The following is a 20,763-nucleotide window of genomic DNA, read 5'->3' on the forward strand; positions in this document are numbered from 1 at the left end:
AGAGAAGAGAAAATGAGACATGACCGTAAAGGGAAAGCTAGACAGTATTGCCAATATTTATATAGTTCCAGAGGAAAGGCATGGCTGTTTACAAACATAAGGCTAGGTCCTTGCGCCCAGAGGATCTTACAGTCTAAGAACTTGAAGATGAAATATCCCAAGACCTTGTCAGGTCAGCACCTCTGGAGATCCTGTGTAAAGTTAAATGTGTGATTAAGAGAACATGACATGATCAAGGCAGGTGATGGGGAAAGAAGAGATGACAAAAATATATTGGAGATGCCAACTCTGGAGAGCATTTGCCTGCTTCACTTAGCTGTTGCTATAAAGTTTATTTATTTATAGCTTTTCTATGGCATTCATCACTAAAGTATTTGAGCATCTCACACTTCTGTGGAGTAGTGAAGTATCAACCACATTTTACAGATGGGGAACCAAGGCAGAGAGAGATTATGTGACCTAGGCAACACAGAAGTGTGTGACTGTGCTAGGAATTAGACCCAGATCTCCTGAAGGCATGAGTCTTCTCAACCCACAGAATCTCTTTCCTTTTTTGTCATATTTCAGTATTTAAGTAAATCTATACTGTGTTTAGGCACTAGTATGACTAGTAGGAGGATTAGGAGTGGAAAGCAAGCATTGTATGTAGGTGAAGGAAAAGGGGTGGAAGAGTGAGACTGCAAAATACAGCAGGCCAGGCTTCAGGAGGAGAAGGGGAAATGGACAAGTGAGTAAAAAGCCAATAAGTTAGGTCAAGGATAGAAATGGAAGCTGAGAAGTATCAGAGATTTTAACTTTACTTGACTAGGGGAAGCAAATTGACAGCACAGCAATATAATAAGGGAAGTGAGCTATAGAGAGATATGAAAGACAGAATTGAAAAAAGTTACGAAGGGCCAAGTTCTGCCTTCAGTTACACCAACACATTAGCTTCAGGGGGATAGCACTGGTGTAAACAGAATTTTCAGAAAATGTGAAATAAGAGAGATGGGGAATTTTCTCTAGATATGTCTGCCAGGCAGCTGGTTTTCTCAGTGTACTATACAGAGCTGATAATAAGAAAGGCAGCGAAGTCTAGTTAGAGCAGATGACTAGAAGTAAGGAAACCGGCATTCCATTCCTGACTTAACTGCTCATTTGCGATATGGCATTGGATTGGTCACCTATCTTCTCTGAACTTAGATTCCCCCACATGTAAATGGGGATAAGGATACACAAATTTTCTAAAGTGTCCTGAGACTGTAGGATTAAGATGCTATGTATTATTGCTAATTCCTTTGATGAAATTCACACAGACATGCCAATATTCTGGATTGCCTTTAATGAGTTCATTATAGGAAATAAAATGTCTCTGAAAAGTAGGAAAGGCATCATTGGTGGTATCAGTGGGCCAGTATCTTTAAGGACTTGAGAAATAAGGTTACATTAAGGGGCCTATGTGAAATGACTTGGTAGTCTCAGTCTAGTTCACAGTGGAGTAGTGTACAAACCATCACCATCCACTGGTTTCCTTGCTGGCAGACTCAGCAGAGAAACCAACATTTGACTGGGCATGGAAACCCAATTCCATTCTCATGCCAGAGGTAGACTTTCAAGTCTGAAGTTGAGGCTCACAAGGGAAAGTGAGCCAGAGAAGAGAGGCTGTGTTACATTGCTGCTTTCCATGTGATGCTCACTCTACAGGGAAAAAAACAGGATTTTTGGATAAATGGCTGTCAAGCAGGTACCTCTCACAAATACGAAATTCTCATAAAAAAATTGAAGATGATGAATGGATATTATTTTTCTACTTAGCTGAGTCACAGGTCACCAACAAGGATGGTTTTTTAAATTAGTCATAAAATAGCCTGAGCTTTTTCCAAGAAAACACCTCCTAAAAAGAAGGATGTATAGAAATCAAACAATGAACAGAAATATGTTGATTTGTACAACTGGAGAAAGAATCTCTGGGGGTTTACAACACATATTGAGGCTTGATTCTAAAACTGCAGATGGATGACCTTATGTGCTCCTGTTGTGTTTGGAAAAGTGGTGAGATTAGCTAATTGTGATTAGAATTCATAAAGCATATGAAAATGACCTCTGTCTACTATTTATAATTTTCTGAACATACCAGATTATGATATTTTAATATTGACAATCTGAATTCATTAAATGGGTCTCCATCAAGGAGCATACACTTTCCTTTCCTCTCTAGCAAAGATGAAGGGGCTAGAGGACGGGGGAGAGAGAAATCAAGTGAAACAAGAAATGTAGCTCTACCTTACACATTCTTTCATGTTTTATAGCAGAGTGTGGTATGACACTTAGTCTGAACTCAGTACTGAACGTAATAAACAGCATGCAGGCACATTAAATGATTCATGCAGACAGAGCGTGGGTTCAGTAATCACATGAGGCAAATATACACCATGATATTTGACAACTGCAGTCACCAGTAAACATCATGGAATTGCTCCCAAATGTGAAATTCTCAGTCATTATTGACTAGGTCAGCTCCATTCTTTTGGCTATTGGATGACCAAATGTAGCCATTACAACCGAGAGGAAGCAGTGGGAAAGACCATAAACTACAGCCAAGCTATTTTTCAAACACAAGAGGCTAGTTGGTACAATCACCTTTTCCTTGACTTTTTTTAAAAGTTTGAGTTTTAAATTTTAATCACTTTGGACTTTATTCCCCTCTAGATTTCAGAGAGAAATTCAGCCCCAAAGATGTCTTTTCCTTGAGTGATTTATTGACCAGAGGTTCAGGCATTACACTTGGATAGGAACAGTTCAGCAGCTTGTTATTTTTAATTGAACAACAAAAGTATATTACTTTATGTTAGAATCAATGGCTAAAATTTAATTGAAACATTTAATTTTTTCCTTATAGATAATCCTCCTACTAGCAATGGTTACAGAAAAATAATTAAAAGACCTATGTACACCCTCCCCCCTCCATACTAAAATTAAAGGTCTGTCTCAAACCTACAAAAACAGAGACAATTGTGGTTAAGTCTTATACTGTTTTTAACACCCAATTTAGGACCTGTATAACAACAGGCTGGATACAAAACCATTGTTTTAGGATCATCTGTACTACAAAGTGCCTGATCAGCAAATCAGTTGCATTCACACAACTTCCATTGACTTCTGTTGACATGATCAGTCCCTAGAAGCTGAGATAAGTAAGATAAGAATGGAGTTTTAAATTTGGTCCCTATTCAGGACAGCACTTCTTCATGCGCTTAGGGAAACATCTATGGAGCAAGAGAAGGTGCGTTTGTTGCACAAGCAGGCATATCTGCACTAGCTTTAATCTAGCAAGCACGGGTAACAATAGCAGTGAATACACAGTGGCATGGAATTCAATGCAGGCTAGCAATCTGAGTTCATACGCAGGAGGACACTCGGTGGACTTGGACAGGGACGGCTGAACTGCATCAAAGCCCAGGCTGCCATGTTTTCACTACTACATTTATACACAGCAGCTAAATTAAAGCTAGTGCAGGTATGCCTACCCATGACACAATCACAGCTCAGTCTGCACTGTACCCTAAAGCTGACCGACTTTAATGGAACTTTTACCATTTACTTCAATAGGATTTGGACATGTGCTTAAATATCATATGCTTAAGTAATGCTCTGAAACAGGGATGATTTCCTGAATTGGAGGCTCTAACTGTAAACATCTGCCTTTTTATGGGTTTATTGCTACTAATGCAATTTCTTTTTCTAAAAAGTGCTTTTTAAAATACTTCTATTGTCTTACTACAGGACTGAGGTTTCCTTCATGGCACTATCATGCCAGTGTTATATTAAGATGCGGCAAAGCTTTGTGTATTGATTTTCATCCACAATAGCTATTTCTGAGCCATCATAGTAGATATGATAAAAACGTGCATTAAGATTAGACTATATTTAAAGCTTTTAGAGTCCTTTTGCATATTATTCCTAATATGTTGCTCCAAACAATGCAATCTTGACTTCTGAAGCTGTACAGCATGCTTTATTCTATACCTGTACTAACATTATTAACCTAGATGGTGCATATTATAGAAAGTAAAGAAAGACTTTGATAAGAATCATACTTTCAGGGTGTGATTTTCAGAAACACTCAGCATAATTCTGTTCCTATTGAAGTCAATGGTAAAACTCTCATTAAGTTCAGTGGAAGAAGAACTAGGCCAATCCACTTTTGAAAATCCCTCCTTAGTTTATGTACCCACTTCCCTTTGATAATCTCAAAATCTGTTAAAATGATGGTCACACATAATTATCCAAGTTTTATCGATAGGAATGTAACACACTGCTGGGACTACCCAGAATAGAGAGCCACTGTGTTACCTCTCTGCCTGAGAAAGAGTAAGTTTTGCTGGCAATTTAGATTATGCATCAGCTTTCTGCCAGAACAGTCCTTCTTCCTCACCAGCAAATTCCTCAAGGCTGTCCCAGCCCAAACCTCGCTTATCAGGTAACAATCAGTGAACTCCAGACCCCAAAGTCCTTAGAGATGTTTCTCTGCAATGCCCAGCCTCTATCACAGTGCATTAAGATATTAAGTTCACAGTCACTACTCCGTTAAATTTCAGAGTAGCAGCCATGTTAGTCTGTATCCGCAAAAAGAACAGGAGTACTTGTGGCACCTTAGAGACTAACAAATTTATTTGAGCATAAGCTTTCGTGGGCTACAGCCCACTTCTTCAGATGCATGGAATGGAACATATATTGAGGAGATATATATACACATACAGAGAGCATGAAAAGGTGCGAGTCGTCTTACCAACTCTGAGAGGCCAATTAAGTAAGGAGAAAAAACTTTTGCAGTGATAATCAAGATAGCCCAGTACAGACAGTTTGATAAGTAGTGTGAGAATACTTACAAGGGGAAACAGATTCAATGTTTGTAATGGCTCAGCCATTCCCAGTCCCTATTTAAACCTAAGTTGATTGTATCTAGTTTGCATATCAATTCCAGCTCAGCAGTTTCTCGTTGGAGTCTGTTTTTGAAGCTATTCTGCTGCAAAATTGCCACCCGCAGGTCTGTCATTGAATGACCAGACAGGTTAAAGTGTTCTCCTACTGGTTTTCGAGTGTTATGATTCCTGATGTCAGACTTGTGTCCATTAATTCTTTTGGTCTACCTGCACATCTACCCAATGTGATATATGCCATCATGTGCCAGCAATGCCCCTCTGCCATGTACATTGGCCAAACCGGATAGTCTCTATGCAAAAGAATTAAGCTTATGCTCAAATAAATTTGTTAGTCTCTAAGGTGCCAGAAATACTCATGTTTTTTTTTACTCCTTTAAAGAGTTTATTAAGTTAACTGGGGTAAATGCACCCCGCTCTCCAAACACAGAACTGAATTAGTTTACAATAAAAGCAAAACAAGTCTATTAAAAAAAGAGCATAGATTAAGTGATACCACGTAACAGAGATAAAGATAGAGATGGTTACAAGCAAATAAAAGTGAAAACAAGCATCTAAAAGTCTAAAACAATCTAGCAAATATACAGTCTTTGCTCAAGATGGTTTCTTTTACCCATAATCTCCTTTCCGCCTTTTTACTGGCCAGGACCAATCACAGAGATCAAATCACTTCGTTTCGTTGTGTCCCGAGATGAAGGATAATGATAGAGTCTTGCTCTGTTCCTTATATCCCCGAAGGGATGTCTTTGTCTTACAAGTTAGGTAGGTCTCCTGGAATTCAATCTCCTGTGTCTCCCCAGGGTGCAGGACCCATGTTAAGTCTCTGTCTTTCAAGTATAGGAACAGGATAACCGCCACGGGGGTTTATTTTGATTGTTATGTTTACTGCCAATATGTAAATGGAGGTAATATACATTCCTTTATCTAGGACTGTCATAAACAGATAGCGAAGGGTTAATGTCTCTTTCACCTATAAAGGGTTAACAAACAGTGACCTGCAAACACCTGACCAGAGGACCAATCAGGAGACAAAATACTTTCAAATCTCGTGAAGGGAAGCCTTTGTTTGTGGGTTTTGGGTTTGGCTTTGTTCTCTCTGGGTCCTGGACAGGACTAGAGGTGCAACCAGGTTTCTGCCAATCTCCCTGCTACAGTCTCTTATCTATTCAGAATTGTAAGTAAGGCGGTCATAGTTTTTTAATTTGTTTTTTTTTCCATTTGCATATGTGTACTTGCTGGAAGTAGCTTAAATTGTGTTTCTGCTGGAGAAAGTTTCTTTCTATTGTTTATAGTTATAATACCCTGTAACTTTTTACCATCTAAAGGGCAGAGATAAACCTTTTACTTTTTTCTTTCTTAATTAAAAGTTTGCTTTTAAGACTTGTTTGATTTTTCTCCTAGGTAAGGTTCAAGGGAATTGGTGGGGAGAAGGGAATGATACATTTTCTCTTTGTGTTAGATTCACGCAGCTTGAATCTGTACGACCTCTGGATGAGGGGGAAGGTAACACTCCTCTCGGTGTGGTGATTCAAGAAGTTGAATCAGGCGATCTCCTAGTGTTCCCAGGGCGAGAAGGAGCTAGGAGGAAGAAGGGAGGGGAAAGTGAATGGTTTATTTCCCTTTGTTGTGAGACTCAAGGAATTTGGGTCTTGGGACCCCCAGGGAAGGTTTTTGGGGGAGACCAGAGTCTATCAGGCGCTCTACTCTAAGTCCTGATTGGTGGCAGCCTATCAGATCTAAGCTGGTAATTAAGCTTAGGGGAATTCATGCTAGTACCCATATTTTGGATGCTAAGGTCCAGAATTGGGAATTATACTTGACATGAAGACAGACCTGTTTATCAACATATTAATATTCATATTCAATCTCCTGTGTCTAGGACTGTCATAAACAGGTAGCTAAGGGTTAATGTCTCTTTCACCTATAAAGGGTTAACAAACAGTGACCTGCAAACACCTGACCAGAGGACCAATCAGGAGACAAAATACTTTCAAATCTCGTGGAGGGAAGCCTGTTGTTAGCTTTCATATGATACCTCACAAGGCATATTCTATACAATTATCATTGCAGGAGTGTGCAGGGTGTGAATACAGGCGTGCATAGAGTCACAAGGAAAACTGATGGAAAGTGGAGTGACTTGCTTCCAAGAAACAAAACTAGTAAGTAGCTGGGTTAGAAACTGACTCAGGTCTTCCAGTTCCCATTCTCCTTTTCTATGGACAGTAGCTCATTTATAGTGTCTGAGTATGTCATTATATAGGCCTAAATAATTCAGGCTTTTTAATATAATGGACACAGGTTTTTTTAAAAAACAACTTTTCTATCACTAGATAAGGTATGATTGATTTGAGCAGACTTTCCCAAAGGAAGAATGTCCAGTGATTATGGCACTAGCTTAGGACTTGAGACGGGAAGCTTCAAGTCCTTGTACTGCCATAGACTTCGTGTGTGACCTTGGGGAAATCAGTCTCCCACCTGCAAAACGGGGATAATGGCACTTCTCTATCTCACATGGGTCCTGTAAGGTTAAACACATTAGAGACTGTGAAATCCTTAGGTAATGGGGCCATATAAATATAAACAATATCTATAAAAGGAAATACTGCTATAACTAGTAATACTTTGCTTACCTGTAAAAAGGTAAAGTAAACTTTGATACTGCAGCCATTGCGCCAAAAGGAAATAGTTCACTTTAATATTTAATTCTAAATGATACAGCCTCTCTTAGTGCAAGAGATACTCAATCCTGCCATTCTGTCTGCCTACTGCTCTATTATCCTCCTTAAATTATAAATTGCCAAACCCTATTTTTCTAAATATATACAATCAGATGATATATTCATAAAAAAAGATAGTTTATACTTGATCTCCTAAATGTCCAGTCATCCTCTGAACCTGATATTTGGATTCCAGTTTCCAGGTAGGAAAAGCAGCATGGTCAGAGAAAGTTCCATTCCAGCTGACTGTCTCCTAAGAGATAGTGAATCTTATAATGTGTATTTCATACAGAATGACAGCTTCCATCTCAAGGACTTGGGTAACTAGAAAGAATAGCAAACAGCCAGCCCACTGTATCATGTATCAATCTTCATGATGTGTTTATTTCACTGGTGGATGAATAAAATCATCTACCAGTGTCAATATGAATTACAGACATTTCACTGAACATTTTTCTTCATGTGTTTGGTTTAAAAAAAAAATCTTCCTGTCCAATCTTCTAAAATGAGAAGAGAAACATCAAGAAAAGTGGGGATTTGTTGCTATCTTGGGAATTTTGTATTTTTCACAACTAAAGACGAAGAATCGTCCCAAGACCAATTTTAAAACTCCTCTAAAGTATTTCCAAAATAGTTCTTCTGCAACATATGTATATACAGATTGTGTGATGCTGTGACATAGTGTGTGTAGTCCGTCGGTTCGACAATGACATTTTCATGCCCTCTCTTTTTGTGGATTCTGGAGAGACTCTGAAGTCCAAGGTGTGACACGCTTGCTCAGGAGCAGATCAGGCAGATAAAGTCATTGGTGAGTGTCTTGGTAGCTATAGCTATATATAAGCTTTTCCCTTGCAGCTAACAATTGATTATTTCTGTCCTCTTCAAAGACTTGGAAAGCTCTGAGCGTTGTGTGTTGCCCTGCTGATCTATTTAATGCAGCCTTCTCAAGACCATCCGGTTTTATTGCACAACAGTGTGTGCTGTTCTTGATGCTGTCCTTGCAGCACTTTCTGGGGTGGCTTTGATTCCGATTTCCTTGTGCCAAGTCTCCATAGAAAATTTTTCTGGAGAGTCGATATTCAGGCATCCTAATGATGTGTCCAGCCCATCGTAGTTGGGCTTTTATCAGCATGGCCTCAATGCTTATGGCATTTGACTTTTGGAGAACCTCCAGGCTGGTAATTTTGTCCTGCCAGTGGATCCTCATATTGGTGTGCAGAGATCGCATATGGAAGGCCTCTAGCTGTTTGATACACCATTTTTATAGTGTCCATGTCTCTCAGCCCTTGAGGAGAGATTTGAGCACAAAAGCATTTTAAAGTTTTATTTTTGTTGAGAGGGTTATTGTTGTGAAATTTCAGGATATTGTTACATAGCTTTCCTAATGACTGAGAAGCTTTCTGCATTCTGTTCGTGATCTCTTTGTCAACAGATCCATCATTGGAGATGTTGCTGCCAAGACAAGTAAAACTGTCAACTTGCTTTAGTTGGATTCCACTAATAGATATGTTAGAGGATATAGCATGGAGGGGTGAAGATGATCAATGCAACGTCACAGTTTTCTCCAGGCTGATTGTGAGGCCAAACAATTTTGATGCACTGGAGATCTCCCTGTGTTAGTGCTAAGAAGACACAATCATTCACAAAGAGTGCTTCTCTTAGTAGTAGTTCTGTTACTTTTGTTTTTGCTTTAAGCCTTGCAAGATTGAAGACTGAGCTGTCATGTCTGTATCTAATGTACAGGACTCTGTTAAGCCCATTTGTAGCATGGTTGAGAACTTGGGTGAAGAAGCGGTTGAACAGTACAGGGGCAAGGACACAGTCTTGTCTGACTCCCTTTGAAATGGGAAAGGAGTCAGTGAGATTTCCATTTAAAAGTACCTGACCTTGCATCCCCTCATGAAATAAACAAATGATCTTTACCAGTTTTGGTGGGCAACCAAGTTTGTGGAAGACATAGGATAAAGGTTTTATTGGTACTTGTTTGGGTTATCAACATAACAGACTTGTTACCTTCATGCCATCCCAAGCTCATGCACTGAAAACCTTTGTACCGCACCATCAAATAATCCACACATTCCAAACATGCATACACTTCACTATCTTTTGACTAATAGATGCATTTTACAATTACAGAACATGTTTGAGAGAGGCCTCACCCCTACCACAAGCAGTATCATCAATTCATAGTGGTGTGTGATTGCCAGTCATGCTGATAACATGTATATATCACTCAACATGTGTTTCATAAATGCCACATATCTTAAAGAAAATAACATTTATAAATTTTTAGGCACCAAACCCACATGTGTTTAGAGGGTATATGGGGGCATGGTGAGCAAAGATGAAGGGAGGTAGGTGCATGTGGGAATGAAGGTGGATGTGGATAGAGGGCAGCATTTTATGGAGAAACCATGGAGAAAAAAAGAAGGGTTTTGCCAACACGGGGTACAGTGTGTGTGTGTGTGGGGGGGAGGACATAAGCTTTTATGCCTTTATTATAGAATATTGTAATAATTGTAATAAAAATTTTATCCCAATCTCCCCTAAAGCATCCAGCATTTTTTCTTGCTCCATTGCTCTTTGTTTCAGATTCCTTCATTGTTTTTGTCCCATGATTTCTCACTCCACATCATTTCTCATTGTTTGTTCTCCTAGATATGCTTAAATACTTGATTATTTCTTCTTTTTATCCTTCTTTGAAGGAACTTTTGTTATTTTGTGTAACTTGGTGGTGGAAGTTAAATCCTGAAGATAGTCTCAGCTTTTGAAACAGGGACATGGCTTCCTACCTTACTTTGTTTTCTTTTCTCTGTCTGAATGCCACATATCTATAAAAAAAATAAAAATTTATAAATGTTTTATGTGCCAAACCCGCAAGTGCAAAAAGGTGCCTGAAAAGGTGGACTATCTGCCATTATCTTATCCATGAAAGCACTGACTACTTCATGGTTTTTAATAACAGGGCCACCTGGGGGGGGACAATTGGGGCAATTTGCCCCAGGCCCTGGGCCCCGCAGAGGCCCCCATGAGAATATAGTATTCTATAATATTGCAACTTTTTTTTTATGGAAGGGGCCCCCGAAATTGCTTTACCCCATGCCCCCTGAATCCTCTGTGCGGCCCTGTTTAAAAATATGCATCATGTACACTTCTGTGTTTAATCCTGTGAAACAAGTATCATACTCTCTCTCACCTAAGGATATTCTCCAAGATGTTGATTATATTTTTTGCTACCCTGCTCCTTAACTCTGCCGATTGCTCTTTCAACACACAGTTCTTCCCGTTCACAATCAGCTTGAAGATGGAAAGCCACTCAAATACTGCCTCATCTCTTTCACACCTGTGTAACCCAATGGGCTGTTTTCTTTTTAGTTCCTGCAGAGTTATTCAATTGGACAAAGTTTTCAATCCATACCTAATTAACATGTTTAATAAGTAACAGGAAATGATACATAGATATGTATTGCAACATACCATTCTGTATCTCTAGTTACTATTTTTTTTCCTTGTTCCTGCCTGGATTTTCAGATTAACCTAGTACTGAACATATCTAACTCCAGTGTGTACTTATAATCGGTTTCTATAAAATTATAAGTATAAACCACCACCATTGTATAGTTGTAATTATGAAATATGCATTCTCCAGACAAGGCCAATGTACTCTTTATCCATGTTACAATACCTTAAAGAAGGGGTTCTCAATCTTTTTCATAACATGGACTACACCTTTACTTTAGAGCGATCATCATGTGGGCACCTCCCCTCCCATTCATTAACATATGGGTTACATCCCATCCCATTCCTGACTGTCTAACATCTCTGTGACAAGTTCAGCAACTGATTACATGAAAAAGTGCCATTTAGAGAACACAATGTATTTTAGTTGACTTTAAATGCAGATTAGTGAGGAAAAGAAGCCAGAACTACCAAGTGGTTTATGGACCACAGTTTGGATCATCTGCATTAAATTACATGTGTAGTAAGAGGAGGCCCTGAGATATAAACCTCGGTATCAGAGGCCCGGTATGAGGCCTAAGGCCTGAACTAAAGTAATGGTCAAGACTTTGCTAACATAAAGCAAAGTTAAGCTGTGAGCCAGGGGCAGGGCCTGCTCACAGAAGCTGCCAAGGAAAGAGCTGATGCTGCAAAAAGAGACATACCTAAAAGGTACTGGACACTAGATATCAGAACATTTGCATAATTGTAACTCCACACAGATAACAAGGAACAAGCTGACCCATCCCAATGACGGGGCCAAAAGGGTAATATGATGGATAGAGTTTTGTTCGAACCAACATGTACAAGGTGAGAGGTGGCACCTTACTACATAGAGGGGTTGTACCTTGCTACGTAGAAGAGTTGCATCTGAATATATCAGGAGTGACGTGTAACTTGTTTGTACCTGTGTATAAGAATGCATCCCTGGGGCGGTGTCTTTGTGCAGCCTAGGGGGCAGTGGAAAGTCCCGCCACTGACTGAGCTAAGTCCATTGCCAGGGGGCACATACTCGTACTATGTCCTGTAGAGTAAAATCTAGAGGGAACTATCATTGTGCTTCATTTGACAATAAACCTGGCCGAAGTGCCTTCGTACCTTACCTCTGTGGTCATTGGGGGTCCTCATTATTAAATTACCTATTTACTCCCACAGGGGAAAAATCCTTAAAATGGAACTAAGGCTGATAATACATTTTTATGAACTATACAAGTAGCTATTTATTCCACAGAATTTAGGAGTTCTACAGAGACACTGTACATTAGATATAACTTCCACAAGATCTGTCAAGGAAATAATAAAATTCACAAGGGTCCTTCTAATATACACAGAAATTTAAAAATCTGACCACTAAGTAAAAATAGTCCTAGATATTTGTTTTGTGAGAGAGAACTAATGTCTAAAACAAGTTTGAAGTTAATATATCAAGCTGTATTTGAGTTATGCCATATATGATACATTTCAGAAATTTGTCAAAGCCCTGTAATTCAACAGCAATTTCTCTAGCTAAGCTGAAACTTTTACTTGGGTGGTGATGGCAATAGGTGATGGGGGAAGATCTGAGCAGAACTCACTCACGAGCTGCAAGACAGAAAGTAACTTTGTTCAGAGAGCTGGAGGGAGTGGGGCTGATCAGGATCAGAATGAAAAAATGTGTTAGAGTCTTAACTAGGGAGGCATGTAGAAGGTGAACCATCATCAACAGTGCCACTTAGTGGTCAGGGGTGTGTGGCAGGTCACCTCTCCATTGTAAATATAGTCCTGTCCTTCAGTGCCCCCCAAGGGATTCCAATCCTTTCCTTTAGCACAGGGACTTGGGATCTGGCATTCCCAGGCTGGGTTCTCCCCCAGGGTGAAGGCTCCTGTTGTAGTCATCATGTCTTCTTGGAGTAGGCAGAGGAGCCCAGGCCCACTCTTTCCACTGGGCTCCAGTCCAGGGCCCAATGGCGGACAGCTATGCTCTGCATCTTGGGGTGCTATGCAGCTGCCACCCTAAACCACTTCCTACCCAAGTCTCCTTCTCCCTACAGAGTAGATCAAAGAATCTCAAATAAAGTCTCTGACCTGCACACTCAGTCACCAACCTCTCCTTTGTAGGTTTGCTCAGGTCTGCATTGTCTGGTCTCGGGCAATGAGCTCCTGGGCAGCACTTCCCCCCCCCCAGAGCTCAGAGCAGTGCTCTGCTCTCTCCTTCCACTGCCTGCCACCCTCTGAAGTTCTCCACTTCCAGTTTTAAGTCCTGTTTCCAGCATGTGCAGGCTTTGCAGGTGGGCTACCTGGGCCCAGAGCTGTTCTTTAACCCCTTGTCCTCCAGTATGGGGTTTGTACACCCTATCACAGGTGACTACTGTGGCTTTTTTTCCATAATAAAACACAAAAGGTGAAATCCTGCCTCTTTTGAAGACAATGACAAAGCTCCCATTGATTTCAGTGGAGCCAGGATTTCATCCAAAGAACTTGCCTCAAAAGGAAAATGTTATTATTAGAGTACACTGCATAGTAGAGGCCTGCATGGGACTATTTTTTAATCCCAGTCCTACCCACTCCTGCTATTATGGCAGCAGGTCCTGTGGGACTCACAGATCCCAATCAGCCATAGGGCTCTACATTAGTCCTATGTAGAGCTCTGCTGCATAGTGACACAAGTACATTCAGGCAAATAGATTTGTATCTGCATCAATACTTTCTATGATGAGTATATCATGTGGGGGAAAAGATTATTAGATGGGTGGAGGGGTAATGGGACACTTGTAGCTCTGTTGCTTGATAACTGCTATATTTTAGGAATTTGTCCTAATTATAAATAATTTTCAGAATGATATTTTATGAATAAAGAGGACTGTCCGGGTGCATTTTTATAAACCTTGCACTTACAATTACATTTGCATATTCCACTATTTTTCTCATCTTTAATCTAATCTTCTTCTAATCCACGAACCCTCTCAGGAGAACCTTCTAATTATGATTGTTTTATCTACATGTAATCACTTTATCTTTTTTTCTGGTTTATTAATCATAAAAGCTGCAAGTGCAAATGGGAGAATAATGAGACCGGGTATTATTAGCCATATCTGAGTAACTTTAACTGGTTCTAAGGTGGAACTATTCTTTTTTGTAATACACCTCTACCCTGATATAACGCAGTCCTCCGGAGACCAAAAATCTCACCGCATTATATGTGAGACCGTGTTATATCAAACTTGCTTTGCCCCCCCGTTCCTTGTTCCCTGATCACCCCCTTCAGAGACCCCCATCCCCAATTACCTCCAGGACCCCACCCCCTACCCAACCCACCTTCTCCCTGTCCCCTGACTGCTCCGACCCCTATCCACACCCCCCACCCCTTGACAGGCACTCACCAGCAGCGGCTGGAAGCAGAGCAACATGGCCCCAGTCTTCTCCACTCCGCCACCTCCCAGTCGCAGCACTCTGCTTCCCGCCACCGGTGAGTGCGGGGAGGTTGGGGAAAGGATGCCCCCGGTACTCACTGGCGGCGGGAAGTGGAGCGCCGCAGCTTGGAGCTGGCGGAGTAGAGGGGACTGGGGCCAGGCTGTTCCACTTCCTGCCATTGTTGAGTGCGGGGAGGTTAGGGAAAGAACGCTCCTCGCACTCATCTGTGGCAGGAAGCGGAGCGCTGCGGCTGGGAGCTGGCGGAGTGGAGCGGGCCGTTATGCCCAGTAAATGATGTGAACCAAAGATACTAACTGAGCTGAACCATGCTAAAATTAGTAACAAGCAACAGCCATGCCTGGAAACTAGGGCAGTGTGTGTGTGTGTGTGTGTGTGTGTGTGTGTGTGTGTGTGTGTGTGTGTGTGTGTGTGTGTGTGTGTGTGTGTGTGTGTGTGTGTGTGTGTGTGTGTGAGAGAGAGAGAGAGAGAGAGAGAGAGAGAGAGAGAGAGAATAATATGACAGATTAATTTTAATTCCCGGACACAATCAAGGCCAGATCCTGTGCAACTTTGCTTCCTCAAACATATCCACTGACACACAAGAGTAAAACTTTGCAGGATCAGGCCCTAAATTTATAATGTCATCAACACAATTGGCAGCAACAACAGTAATTAGTCTAGAACTAAGTTAGACGAGGTAAGAGACAATGATAGAATGCTAGCACAATTGCCATTATTGCATTTTCCATCTATTTTGCCCTTCTTCAGTTTTCCATTTTGTTGTCTGATTTATTTTTTTATCTTTTCTTTTCTACACCAAACTTTTGTATGTGAGCAGAAAATAATTATATAAGAATGCTCTTTCCACCTCTTACAAATTCTAGAATTCAAGCAAAAATGGACCCATCAGCACAACTCATGTTTATCATCCAAACAGTTGAAATATGTAATTGATTTCAATCGAGTTGCAGATTCCTACCACCTCTGAAAATGAAGCCCTTATTTAGGTGCCCAACTTTAGGCACCCAACTTGAAAAATGTGTGTTTTGGTGTATAAAATACAATGAGCCTTAGATGGTACTTTGGGTCACACACAGCTTTGCAAGACTCGAACCATCAGACTGCATTGACCAACCATGCAAAGCCTTATTAATTCCTTAAAAGACAGAGGAAAGTCTTACTGTATAAAGGCAATGGGGATCACTTGTGTCTTCTTCACTCACTGCCTCTAGTTCATAGTCTCCAGAGACTCAATTAACAAAATGAGGGACTAATCAATTTGCATGAAGGCACAATTTAAATACTCTCAAGTTGCAGTTGTGTTTGGAAACATGTTGCTTTAAAAATAACACAAACACAAAATAGAAATTGCCCCCTGGATGCAAATATAAGCCAATGGTCTTTCTTTGTGTGGGGACTGTGGTGACGGAACTAAATCTTCCATGTGATGTGTTGCTGAACTTTAAATATCCTCCTTTTTTTGGCTTATACAAAACTATCACTGTCAGTAATTACTCTTTTTTCCCCACACCAGTGTCTAAGTTGCTAAATGTTCATAATATAATTGTTTGACAGAAGAATGCTCCCTGGCAAGCTAACTGAAATGATAACTAGGGATGAAAAAAAGACAAGATACTAATTTGAATTTCCTTTGATACAGAATGTTCGCTGAACATTTCTGTTGCAAGAAAATTATGTTGAATCTATTTAAGTTTATATCAAGCAAAGTACAAAGGCCATCCATTGCTGTTGTGATACTACTTTGAGGAATATCCAATTAGCATCAAAGTATAAAACATATAAATACTACTTTGTCTTTTTATATCTATTCATTCTATTTTTTTTAAACCATGGTCGGATATATGATTCTTTTAAACAAAACAGACAATAGTAAAGGCACATGGGATTACCATAGTAGCTAGATTTCAACTTGTCATGGGATAAAACCCCAAAAAGCTAAATTTGTGTTTTAATTGTACCCCTAACTCACTGATATCATCCTCTAGCTTAGCCCAGCTGAATTTTTTTCTGTATAAGGCAACATTTAGAAGGGAAATAACAGAAACCCACCCTTGTAACTTCATTTATAAATAAATGTCCAAATCTTCACTCATGACCAAGAAGTGGGTACAACTGGGAGGAGGTAGTGATTACAAAGGTGGCTTAAAATAACCTTTTTACTTGCCCTGAATATTGGGCCAGTCCCAGCTTTGAATAGCCACACAAGGTTGAAACATCTCAGGCATAGAACACTGCTCACACTTCTTTTTCCCAGGACAACTCTTCTATTTAAGTGGCCAGGAGGGTGCATGGCACAGAAGCCTCTATGCGGGCTCTGTGCCACCAAATTGTCTCCCTATTTGGGTATCACCCTTCCTTGGCCAGCTTCAGGCCCTTCCTTTGATCCAGCAGCCTGACAAGCAGTGGCCATAGCCAAGGGGAGAATTTGGCCCAGGGAACCCTGAGAGGAAGGTTATTTCACTGTATTAACATAATTCACCCTAAGCCAATCTTTAATATTTTCTGAGTGCAGTAATTTGTGTCAAACTGCACTCAGTTTGGCATAGTAATTGGAAGGCAGCTATATCTTATACATCATTTAGAGTTTTAGTTAGGAAACCTTAGCTGGTAGGCAAGTTTTTGTTGCTCTTTTGAGTTAACACAGGTTGATTGTATAACTTACTATGTGTCTATGGAAGAAACAGCTTTTAATGTCTTTAATTTCAACTTTGAAATGAACTTTATTGGTAAAATAATTATTTTGAGGAAAATTCCCATTGATCCGGTATTGCCAAGGAGAAACTCAATTCTGTGACAGTTGACTATGTTTCAGTTTCATTTTAAACTGTGTCATTTATTTTCAAAATCTTTTTTAGTGACTCTTAATCAATAACCTATTAGTGGAAAGCAAGAAGGAGAAAAGTAGCATTCCTCTAAATGGAAAACACTCAGAATCTCTTACCAGCACAGTCACCACACGCAGAACCACCCCACGCATGTTGTTCTCCAGTTTTCTGTCTGTTAGTGACCCATTCAGACCAGTGAGAGGATTCCAGCAGCCAAGCTGAAAAATAAAATATAATTTGTCACCTCATTGTCCATAACATTGTCAGTCATTCTTTTATGGAGCTTTAAATGGGAGCAACAGAAAACCTTCCAGAAAAAACGGGATAGAAAGTCAAAAGGGGGTTTGCCCAGAGATTAATTTTTAAAATGCAAATTAGGAATATCAGTTTCTGCTCCTAAATACCATGTGCAGTGTATGACATCATCCCAGACAGTGGAGGATTTTCATTGCTTTAGAAGGGTGAGGATTTCTGAATTAACGAAGAACATTTAAAATGTGAGATGGCTATAACAATACCTATGCCTCACTTCCAGTGATACACTAATTGGGAAAATAATAGCTAACGTAATTCTAGCATGTTGTTTGCTCTAGCACATGTTTTCTAGCGGAACTTTGAGGAAAAGAGTTACATTAGCTTTAATTAAACCGCATATTGTTCACTGATAAAGAAACAGTTACTATATTTAACTAAGCTAAAAGCCTCACTTAAAAGTGATTCAGGGAAAGATCATCTGACGGGCAAACTATGGAGGATCTGAAATAGATGATGCAGAAAAAGAAAGAATATTTGCTTACTTTGTATAAATAATTAAATATTCATTAGATATTAATGCCCTTCTCCTTGGGATTTCCACCGGCTACCTTAAGCTTCTGGGAATACATTTCTTAGATGCCTAACTCTTTCCATACAATGCACAGGGAGCCAGGGCGTCTAACTTGGGGCTGCAAATTCCACTGTGCAGGAGGGCACATAGGAGTTAGGTATTGCAACACCTAATTCCCCTTTGTAGCTCTAGCCTCTAGTCAATATGTTTAAGATTTAGGTTTTTCCATACCTTCCTGGACTGAGAACATGCTCGGGAGTTTTATCTTTGACTTCAAGGGGAGCAGAGTTAGGGCAATGCTGAGAAATCTGTGTTGATGTGCCCTTACTATTACATTGCAGCATATTTCTTTATGGTCTCCCAACACCATTACCTTTCTGGTAAGCTTCACCAAGCAATCTGATTCAGTTGAAAACCATATCTGTTAAACTACATTACTAGTTACAGCACAATGAAGGGTCTTAGTTCAAAATATTTACCTAGATATATACATTTTGTCGTAAGATGAATCATTACCACCTTACAGTGTTAATACAACCAATCATTTGATAAAGCCTGCATTTTCTTTACTAAAATATTTTAGAAAATGGTGCCAATTGCTAGGTTCAACTGTAAAAACACATTAAATTCATTCAGTGATATGTCATTCTTAGTTATATAAAGAAATTAATTAGAACTTAGAGCCAATTAGCATATCCAAATGTGCTGAAAGTCTAATTATCACAGATATTGTACTCTTGCCGAATATAAATCCCTATGACATTTGAGAAGAGCCTTTGTTCCCTTCTGAGGTCAGCTAAAGTCCATTTTTAATTATGTTCATTAATGTGTACATTTTGTTTATAATTAACTTTAAAGCTCAAACCTTTCTAGCATTTTTTTAAAACAATACCGCTATGAACTAAGCAATGGAAGTTTAATCATAAATCTCTTTTTCCTGTTTAAAAGGAACATTTTGTTTTCAATTATGCTTATTTAATTTTCAATTCAATTATTCCTTTTATGCAGTATAGTCATGCCCAAGACATATGAACAGACCCTTGCTAAACTAAACTTGATGTTAATTTCAGGGATGGCATTGCTGAAATTAGGTGAAAATCAATCAACTTTTTTATTGTTGACAATTTGAATGTGTCTTTGCAGCAGGAGTGACCATATCTATAGCTGAAACAGAAAGGTACATTACCAAACTCTGAGCATCCTGCATATATTTCCCTTCAGTTATGCCACTGGCCACACCAGTTTCAAAAAACATTTATTGTGTCCTCACCTGCTTTTCTTAAATACTGCTCTTTCCTTGTTATACAGTTAAAATGACAGGATAAGTCAACATTTTATTAAGCAATACAGCAATTTTATGTTAATTCTGGGTTGATCTGTATAGCAACAGAGGATGTCAATATATGGTTGATGGGAAATGTTGTCTAAATGCAGTATTCATCTTTGGCATCTCCAGATGGATTTTGTGATTTGAAGTGCTTCGTACCTTAGATGTTGTTTCTTTCATTTATTTTCTTGACAAGTGTCATTCTGGTACACATTTGGAGATAGAATGATGAAAGTTTTAAACTTGTCAGTTTTCACTTCATTTATGATGTATTTTTGATCATGAGCCTTGTAACTCAGTTCCTTTTCCTGTTGTTACTTCTGCAATGCTGATATTTCTTTTATTTCACTGTCAGTGTTGATCACTTCTCTTTCTCTCAGGGGCCATTTCTACATCTTTAAGAATTCTGGCCTCTGTGGGTTGCCAGTTGTGGAAGGGTCTGTGATTATCAATCTTCTTAGATTAGTTAAAATGTATCATTTTGCAATTTCAGGACACTGACTGATAAGAAACTTGAAACACAATCAAATGTGCAACACCATTCACTATGGAATCTCATGTTCTGCCTGTTCATCTTCTCTGCCACCTCCATGGCCATATACAGAACACAAATATTTCTTAAGACACCAGTGAATTCTAATGGATAGGGAGATTAATAATCTTTTGGCACAGAGCATCAACTCAAATCTACTGATATAAATCCGTTTTGTGACCACATTGTGTGATCATCACAAATAAAAAATACAATAAAAATAACCCGATAATAGTAATGTATTACTTTAATGTAGTGCATGTCATTCTAACAGATTTTCAAGTGCTCTACAAACTTAGAGAGAGATAAAAATACCTACAAATCACTTAATCCAACACTTCAGCCACCCTCTGAGGTTAAATATGGTATGCACATCAACACTGCACAATATTTTAGGGTGGGACACAATTAATAGAAGCTGCAGGAGGAATTTCAGACAAATGTCATTGCCACATCCACAACAGGAATTTGGTCAAGATACCATGATTAACATGCTTCCTCTAACATAAAGTTCCTTGGGATCTTCAAAGCACAAAAGTGGTCAAGTTTTTATAAGCCATCCAAAAGTCAGCATTGTTAGCATCATTCTGAGGAATTGGTTTAATCATAATTCAGAAAAAAATCACTTATTGAATAATCAGCAGGACTTTCTTCAGCACCACGGTGTTTCCCTTTCAAGTTTCTGTCTGGCTGCAGATTGTTAGTTTG

At 39.4% G+C, this 20,763-nt stretch overlaps 1 protein-coding gene across 1 annotated transcript in view; it reads right to left on the reverse strand.

Moving 5' to 3' along the window:
- The window catches only part of GRID2 (glutamate ionotropic receptor delta type subunit 2), a 1,091,344-nt gene that overhangs the window by 223,200 nt on the left and 847,381 nt on the right, over positions 1–20,763 (reverse strand). Inside the window, exon 9 of the mRNA XM_030564822.1 lies at positions 17,487–17,588. Within this exon, the coding sequence (XP_030420682.1) occupies positions 17,487–17,588 (102 nt within the window). The remainder of the gene's footprint in view (positions 1–17,486; positions 17,589–20,763) is intronic.

Source organism: Gopherus evgoodei, chromosome 5 (assembly GCF_007399415.2).
Source record: "Gopherus evgoodei ecotype Sinaloan lineage chromosome 5, rGopEvg1_v1.p, whole genome shotgun sequence".
In the NCBI taxonomy this organism is placed as follows: domain Eukaryota; kingdom Metazoa; phylum Chordata; order Testudines; family Testudinidae; genus Gopherus; species Gopherus evgoodei.